This window comes from Acanthisitta chloris, unplaced genomic scaffold (assembly GCF_000695815.1).
Source record: "Acanthisitta chloris isolate BGI_N310 unplaced genomic scaffold, ASM69581v1 scaffold11072, whole genome shotgun sequence".
Classification (NCBI taxonomy): domain Eukaryota; kingdom Metazoa; phylum Chordata; class Aves; order Passeriformes; family Acanthisittidae; genus Acanthisitta; species Acanthisitta chloris.
Window position 1 is genome coordinate 1 of NW_008659924.1, and position 9324 is coordinate 9324.

Here is a 9324-nt window from a genome sequence, read left to right on the forward strand (position 1 = left end):
ACCTTACAGATCATCCAGTCCCAAGCCACAACTGCCATGGGCAGGGACATCTCTCCACCACACCAGGTTGCTCAAGGCTTCATGCAACCTGGCTGTGAACACTGCCAGGGTTGGGGCATCTACTGCCTCCCTGGGCAACCTGGGACAGTGTCTCATCATCCTCATGGGGAAAAAACTTCTTCCTAATATCTAACCTAAATTTCCCCTCTTTCAATTTGTACCCATTGCCCCTTGTCCTGTCACTGTAGCTCCTAACAGAGTCCCTCTCCATGAAGATACACCACACACAAACAGGCAAGTGAGAGAAGGGCTGACTATTTATGCAACATGGCATACAACCTCAGAATTCACTTCACACTTGATTGAGATTAAGAGCCACTCTAAAATATTTTAAAAAAAAACCCACCCAACAGATATTTTTCCTCTCCCTGGAAAAAATAAAAAACCAGGTGGAGTGGGGGGAAGGCAAGGGATGTGCATGTGGTGGCCAGACCTGAACAACAGGATGGTGTTTCTGAGGTCAGGATGAGGCCCTGGGAGCCTCCCAGTTTTTCAGGGCCACTTTGTGGCAGGTCGGTGACCCAAGTGTGTAAGCTCCATTGCAGTCCCTAAAATTCCATGATTGTTTGATTCTATGAAAAGCTTCTTCTCTTGATGCAGTAAGGACTACTGTCTCCACTGCTGGATTGTGGATAATTGTAGTCCTTTAGCAAGTTTCATCAATGGAAGTTATGGGTGTTGGGTGTTTGTGGAAATGTTGTTTTCATCTCTACAACATTCATGATGTCCAGCTTAAAATGTAGAAAAGGAAATTTTTTCTACTTTGCACACTTCTGTTGCTCTCTTTATTCTTGACCACCTTTAAATTTTTTTATTGCTGCTTATTGTTATTTATTGATTAATATTCATACAACCCTTTGCACTCTTAACACTATTTTTATCTAATTGGTTCCTTGTTTCTGTTAGAGGTTGATTTGAAACTGCCAACAGTATCACCTGCAGTTTGACAATGACAAAAACTCAAAGCACATCTGAAATATTTTTATTAATGCTGAGAGTTACTGTGGGAGGGATGAATGAGAAATATTGTCTGGAAATGCTTCAGGGAGACTTAAACTTTGGCATAATTTGGAGACTCTCATGATAATGAAAAATCAGTGGCGTGTGAAACAGAGATACTGAAACCTCATGATGACTGGCATTTTGTGAGGGAAAAGCAAAATACATAGCAAGAAAAAGGCTGAAGATCATCTGTGCCCATTGCTGATGATCACAATTCCATGCGAAAAACAAGAGAGGTGTCAGACATTTTCTTCTTGTAATCTTCATTAAATTGCTCGTTCTGGGCCACAGTGAAATGATTCTTCCAGTCCCCAACAGTCCCTAAGAAATGGCAAAGAAAAAAAAAGATTAATTTATCAATATTTCCTGAAGCCTGTTACCCACAGCTCACTAGATACTTCTACTTCAAGGCTGATTTCATAGAATCATAGACTTTTTAGGGGTTGGAATGGAGATCATCCAGTCCCAACCCCCTGCCCTGGGCAGGGACACCTCCCACCACACCAGGTTGCTCAAGGCTTTATCCGACCTGGCTGTGAACACTGCCAGGGCTGGGGCATATTTCCAAACAGAATGATAACCAGACAGACCTGATGTCAGTAACAAACCTCAGTACCTTTTCTCATGAATGGGGAAATGGAATGATCCATTATGCCAGCAAAGTCCTTCGTGTAGTTTGCCATGGGATTTTGCTTCATTATCTCAAATGAAGTGTTATGGACTATCTTGTTTAGAACCTCCTCGCTCAGATCCTTCTCCAGGAACTTTGCAATCTTCTGAATTTCTTTCTTTGGGTTCTGCAGAGACAATAACATGGGATAAGATACAGAACCAGGGAAGGCAAAGAAATCAAACCTAGTGTTAAAGCTGCAAATCTCAGACTGAGAAAATTAGGTTATTGGAAGGTTTACTGATACAGCTGCTGTTATAATACAAAACTGTTGCTCCTAGGTAGTATTTACTACACTTTCAGATATCAGGGCTCTATAAACATACATTCAGCCTCTCACCTCCTTCATGTCTTCATAGAAGAGGTAGAGAATACGGTGCTTGTCTTTTGCCTTCCACCATCCTTTTACATGGTCATACCAGGAACCCCAGAGCACTGAAAAAGAAGTATCATCATTAGCAGCTATAAATGCCCTGTCTTTAACACATGTGGCACTCATGTTTCCCTCATAACCTGTGCCTGGGAAATTCCCAGATGGTTTTGAATCACTGTGTATGGATGCTCAGAGCAAGATTAATTTGTAACTTTAAAGGAAAAAAAAATGCAGATACTTAATACTGAGCAAAAAATCCAGTCTGTCTTTACAGTCAACGGAAGGAAACAGACATTTTCAGTGATTCATCTGATCAACTGGACAAGGCTGGTTTTAATTGGCCCTGCTTTTAGCTGGAGTTTGGACCAGATGGACAGAAGACCCCACCTGGAATACTGCACACAGTTCTGGTGTTCTCAACCTAAGAAGGACATGGAACTGTTGGAGCAAGTCCAGAGGAGGCCACCAAGTTGCTAAGAGGACTGGAGCATCTCCCCTATGAGGACAGGCTGAGGGAGTTGGGGCTGTTCAGTCTGGAGAAGAGAAGGTTGTATGGAGACCTCAGAGCAACTTTTCAAGATCTGAAGGGCCTACAAGGAGCCAGAAAGGGACTCTGTGTTAGGAACTGCAGTGACAGGACAAGAGGTAATGGGTTCAAACTGAAGGAGGGAAAGTTTAGGTTAGATATTAAAAATACATTTTTCCCTGTGAGGGTGGTGAGACACTGTCCCAGGTTGCCCAGGGAGGCTGTGGCTGCCCCAACCCTGGCAGTGTTCATTCCAGGCTGGATGAGCCTTGAGCAACCTGATGTAGTGAGGAGGTGTCCCTGCCCAGGGCAGGGGGTTGGGACTGGATGATCTCTAAGGTCCATTCCAACCCCTAAATTCTCTGATTGTCTGACAGTAAAAGTCCCTTCCAGCTTGCATTTTTCTGCAGTGAAAGTCCCTTCCAGCTTGCATTTTTCTGTGATTCTAACCAATGTAAATACTTGGTGTACTATCAGAAGTGCCTGTTCCTCTCCAGCAAGTTTCAAGATGATTAGCTAGGACAGAGGTAGCTAAGTTCTAGGTGGTTAGCTGAGCTGGTCAAACACAAGACACAAGTTCTCCTTTAGACATGAGTATCTCGTGCTGGTCCAGACAGTGGTATTTTTAGGCCTATATGGTGGCAAAAATATTCAGGTCCTAAAGGAAGCTTTAGTGACCGAAAGTATAAACTGCTATCCACTTGAGCAGGTTTTCTTTCTTGGATATTCTGTGATAAGAGCACCTCTTCTAGAAATGGAAGAATCAGCTTCTGAGTTTGCTTGTCCTTAGTTAAATAACTATCTTTGTTCAGATGCCTGAATTTTAGATAGATTCATTTAGGTAAAAAAACTCCCTTACCTCAGATTCACACTGCTCATTTCTAACAAAGTTAAGCCTTGATTTCTTGTACATCAGGTTAGAGTAAAGCCAATTAAACCACTGCTCCTTTTCAACTGGCTTCTTTTAATCCCACTGAGAAGAAATTAAGCCTGAAAATTGTCATATATGTTTCTGAGTGATAACAGAATAAAGAGTAGCTTGTGGTGGTTTTTCCCCCCCTCCAAATGGGAGTGTAAAGATAGATTTAATGCTTTAGGTACTAGTAAAAACTTGTAAGTGAAGATAAATTATGACTGAAACACCTCAGTAGATATCTTTCCATAGAGTCACAGCTTTGGATTTCAAACCATAGCTGAAATACATAAATAAATAAATGCCATGCATTTTTAAAATGAGCAAAATCTCTTATACAACTGATGGCAGTTCATCACCTTTTCCAGTCACGAATTTCTCCATGAATTCCTCCCAAGTTCCTGGTTCAGGCAATCCTTTATTCATTCTGTGGAAATGGTAGTATGACACCAGGTTGTCCTTTGCATTTCTTGCCACGTAGATTATCTTTATTAATATGAAAAGAGAGGAAAAAAAATGACTTGCACATGCTCATATAGGAACTGAGTGTCTCAAGTTTTCTCTTGGGGCCTGATGACAGAGGTTTAAGAGATTTTGCCTTCAAGCTGCCATTTTCTGAAATCCAACTCAGGTAACAGTCATGACCTCTAGTTTCTCACAGGCTTTGCACATTAAAGTGTAGATATCTGTGGAGACCTTTAGGTTTCATGAGAATATGTTTCTTGAAAACATATTCTGTCCTGGTTTATGTCACTTTCTTTGCCCATGAAGTGGAGTTGAGTCCTACCTCTTCAGCCTTACCTTACAGTTTTGTTCCCAGAAGGAGGGAGGCAGCAGCTGCACAGGCAGATGAGTCTTTATGGTTCGTGGAGATGGCATAGCATCAGCTAACTCCACACCTGTGGGACGTTTCATTAAGAGATGTGACTTGTTCTCTAAATTGCACTATCAATTCTTTGCTCTTCTCATACATTTCATTTTGACACAGTCTTACAGAAACATGCCAGGGACTCCTGAGATAATAGAAGCCAATGCAGAAACATTGGAGAAATACCCTGGTAGCAAAAGAAGGTTTAAGAGGGAATACCTCCATCAAGCACAACCAGCCAAAGACACGGCCACTAAACAGGATTTTAGAGCATCCTTTTGCACCCTCACTAGGGTATTGTCACCATTAAACACTTGCATTAAGTGCCTGTGCACCAATGCACACAGCATGGGGAAGAAACGTGAAGACCTAGAGGTCTGTGTGCAGTCACAGGGCTTCAATCTCATTGGAATTACAGAGATATAGTGGGGGAGCTCTCATGACTGGAATATTGTCATGAAGGGCTACACATTGTTTGGAAGAGACAAACCAGGCATGTGTGGTGGGAGAGTTGCCTTCTGTGTGAGGCAACACTCAGAATGTATCACATTCTGTCTTGGTATGGGTGATGAGTGAGTCAAGAGTTTATGGTTTAGGATGTAAGGGCAGACTAGTTAGGGTGACATTGTTATGGGCGTGTGCTACAGGCCACCTGATCAAGAGGAGAAAGTGGATGAGGCCTTCTACAGGCAATTAGAAGCAGTCTCAAAGTCACAGACTCTGGTTCTTGTGGGGACTTTAACTTTCCTGATTTCTGTTGGATAAACTACACAGCAAAGCACAAACGATCCAGGAGGTTCCTGGAAAGCATCGATGATAACTTCTCGTCATAGGTAGTGGAGGTTCCCATAAGGAATGGTGTGCTGCTCAGCCTTATACTAGCCAGCAAAAAGACTTTGTTGATGATGTGAAGTCTGGGGGCAGCCTTGGCTGTAGTGACCACAAGATTGTAGTGTCCAGTATGGAACAAAGAGGGAGCAGGACAGCAAGCAAGGTTACAGCCATAGATTTCAGGAGAGCTAACTTTAGCCTCTGTAAGGATCTTTTTGGAAGAATCCCATGGGAGCAGGCCTTGCAGGGAAGATGGGTCCAAGAGAGTTGGTTGTTATTTAAGGCTCACTTCCTCCAGGCTCAAGAACAATGCATCCCAATGAGAAAGAAATCAGGTAAAGGGCAGAAAAAACCCTTGTGGATGAATAAGGATCACCTGTCATTACTGAAGTAGGCTCAAGAGCATCCCAATGAGAAAGAAATCAGGTAAAGGGCAGAAAAAACCCTTGTGGATGAATAAGGATCACCTGTCATTACTGAAGTACAAACAAGAAATGAACATGAGTTGGAAGCAGAAGGAGGACCCAGGGAACTACCAGCCAATCAGCTTCACCTCAATCCTTGGAAAAGTGATGGAGTGCCTCATTCTGGAGGCCATCTCTGCCCACAGAGAAGACAAGAAGGAGGTAAAGGGCAGAAAAAACCCTTGTGGATGAATAAGGATCACCTGTCATTACTGAAGTACAAACAAGAAATGAACATGAGTTGGAAGCAGAAGGAGGACCCAGGGAACTACCAGCCAATCAGCTTCACCTCAATCCTTGGAAAAGTGATGGAGTGCCTCATTCTGGAGGCCATCTCTGCCCACAGAGAAGACAAGAAGGTGATCAGGAGTAGTCAGCATGGGTTCACTAAAGGTAAGACATGTTTGATCAACATGATTGCATTTTACGATGAAACAACTACCTGGATGGATGAAGGGAGAGCAGTGGATATTGACTTCAGCAAGGGTTTCCACACTGTCCCCAACAGCATACTCATAGGCAAGAAGTGTGGGTTGGATGAGTGGACAGTGAGGTGGATTGAGAACTGGCTGAGAGGCAGAAACCAGAGAACTGTGATCACTGGCACAGAGTCTAGTAGGAGACTGTCACTAGTGCTGTCCCCCAGGGTTCTATACTGGACCTAGTATTGTTAAACTTATTCAGAAATTACTTGGATGAGGGGACAGATTTGCCTTCTTCAGCAAGTTTGCTGATGATACCAAACTGGGAGGACTGGTGATCCCTCAGAGGGCTGTGCTGCACTTCAGAAGGACCTTGACAGGTTGGAGAATTGGGCAGAGCAGAACCAGCTGAGATTCCACAAGGGCAAGTGCAGGTCCTGCACCTGGGGAGGAATAACCCCAAGCACCAGGACAGATTAGGCACTGACCTGCTGGAGAGCAGCTCTGCAGAGAAGGACGTGGGGGTCCTGGTGGACAACAGGCTGTCCATGAGTCACAGTGTGTCCTTGTGGCTCAGAAGCCAATGGAATCCTGGGATGCATTGGGCAGAGAACCTTGACAGGTTGGAGAATTGGGCAGAGCAGAACCAGCTGAGATTCCACAAGGGCAAGTGCAGGTCCTGCACCTGGGGAGGAATAACCCCAAGCACCAGGACAGATTAGGCACTGACCTGCTGGAGAGCAGCTCTGCAGAGAAGGACGTGGGGGTCCTGGTGGACAACAGGCTGTCCATGAGTCACAGTGTGTCCTTGTGGCTCAGAAGCCAATGGAATCCTGGGATGCATTGGGAAGAGCATTGCCAGCAGGTCAGGGAGGTGATCCTGCCTCTCTGCTCAGCCCTCGTGAGGCCACACCTGGAGGATTGTGTCCAGTTCTGGGCTCCTCAGGACCAGAGGGACATGGAGCTCCTGGAGCAGGTCCAGGTCCATGAGGTTGTGGATTCTCCCTCACTGGAGGTATTCAGGAACCATCTGGACACAATCCTGAGCCATGTGCTCTAGGGTGGCCCTGCTGGAGTAGGGAGGTTGGACCAGATGACCATTGTGGTCCCTTCCAACCTAACTGAGTCTGTGATTTTGTGATTCTGTGACTGTGACTTTTCAGCAGTTCACCTTGCACTGATCATTCTTCTCCAAAGCAGTTACATAGAAGTTCAACATATACCACATTACATAGGTATCTTCAGTGTTTCTAGAGAAATATTTGCCTATATATTCAAATAGAAAAGGGGAAATACTGATTCATATCTTCTTGCTTTCTTGGGCCCACATCTAACTCCTGCACTCCAGGGGGTAATGATGAATACTTATTTATATTTATGCAAATAAAATTTTTCCTCTGCAATATTTAATGATCTCCTTCCACTTCACAGCAAGAAGATTTTTGTTTCTTTCTAGGGTACAAGATTATGACTGTCTGACTAGACTTTGTGGATAGCATGTAAAGAGAAACTAGAAGAATGATGGGCAGTGGTTTTTCAGTAGTTAGAGATATATGGGAGTTCTTAGGAATATCAGGTGATGCCTGGAGATCCTCCCTCCTCCTTTTTAAACATCTATCATGACCTCCAACATTATTTTCCGTGTCATCTTCTATTATCCTCTGTCATCTATAATTTTTTGTCTCTCTCTGTCAACACAGTCTAGCTTAGAAGAGAAAAACTGTCAGTTTTGCTGAGAATTAGTCAAGTTTTTTAGCTTCAAATGTGAAGGGAGTCTGACTTAAAGATTTGTGTGGAAAAGGAGTCCTTGCTGTGGGAAGACTCTTGTAGGAAACCGTGTCTGCAAACCACTGAAGTTTGCTGGTTGCCTCAATGCCCTGTAGCTTCTTTAGATGACTAGACCCTAGAACTCAACAGCAGTTACTCAAAACAGTAGCAAAACCACTGAAAATATTATCCACCTTTTGGAAATTCATCCATGACATAGGTTTCTCTTCCATACTGCCTGTAATCAGAGAATGGATTGCCCAGGACAGTGGTGGAGTCACCATCCCTGGAAGTGTTGAAAAGGTGTCTGGATCTGGCACGGGAGGATCTGGTTTAGGGTTTAAGGGTTCCAGCAGTGACAGGTTAATGGTTGGACTTGATGATCTTAAAGGTCTCCTCCAACCTTGATGATTCTATGGTCTTAATGGGATCCAATTGCCCCCATGTTGCCATTTTACACATCTCTTGCTGTTTTGGGTACTGTGGAGTATCACACACACCTTTCGGATTCCACTCCAAACCAGCATGGCCTTCAGTAGCACCTGAGCCACATGTGCTAGCCTTGCATCACCTTGAGTAGCACTAAATGTTTATGTTACAGCAACTGAGCTGTCCTTAACACCCCAAATACAGCATAGTGACAAAGCAAGTGGGACCTTACCCAGGAACTTGTGGTACCAGTGCTAGGTGCTTCTTTAGTTTCATTCTGCCTAAAATACCAACCTCTTTGTGCAATACTCACCTGAGTAACGTGCAGACGGAGGCTCCGCGATGTACCACTCAAGGAAAGGATGGCGTTTGTAAGTTGTCTCACGTCTGCATTTCTCAACATCCCCATTGTGCTGAATCATGTCCACTATCTCCTGTGTCCACGTGGTACCTGAAAGTGTCAAGTGTTTAGATGTCTCCCCCTGGGATGGCCACAAGTCTCTTCTGCTAGGGAACTGAGAGCCAGAAGGATGGACTCTGGATTAAAGAAGGAAGGAACAGCACAGAAGATAATGAACAAAATGGAAAGAGAGGATAAGGGAGGAAAAAGGTCTAATTAGGAATATAGGTTCATTCCCAAAGCACAGTTTCTGGGACTTCATTTTAGACAGGCTATTGTCAAAAGAGATAGCCACCAACCCTGTATCATTATGGAAAAAAAAAAAGCTCTGGGATAAACTCATTCTTATTTGGACATTGTATTATTTGCAGAGAGAAGTGAAATCTCCTCCTCCCAATTTTCAGGCCTCCCAAAAGCTCAGGTATTTCAACTTTTGTTTTCATACTGCATTTGAATGAAAAAATTGCAGTACCTGAACATCAAGTGAGTAAAAATTCCATAGAGTTTGAAAAGATAAGGAAGTTGGAGTATTTGTGAAGTTTCCATTTGAAACATTTTAATGAAGGTCAGTACAATATTTCATCCGCCTGAGCAACTGC

The 9324-nt window shown here is 43.7% G+C and overlaps 1 protein-coding gene across 1 annotated transcript; it reads right to left on the bottom strand.

Annotated features, from left to right (window-relative positions):
* Positions 1–1270: 1270 nt before the first annotated feature.
* Positions 1271–8862, bottom strand: LOC103797388 (sulfotransferase 1C1-like; the record flags this gene model as incomplete). The annotated part of the gene is made up of 6 exons (XM_009069606.1): positions 1271–1383; positions 1679–1859; positions 2073–2167; positions 3904–4030; positions 4346–4443; positions 8639–8862. Coding segments are annotated over 6 exons (838 nt in total), but the record flags the coding sequence as incomplete, so codon positions are not given.
* Positions 8863–9324: the final 462 nt, after the last annotated feature.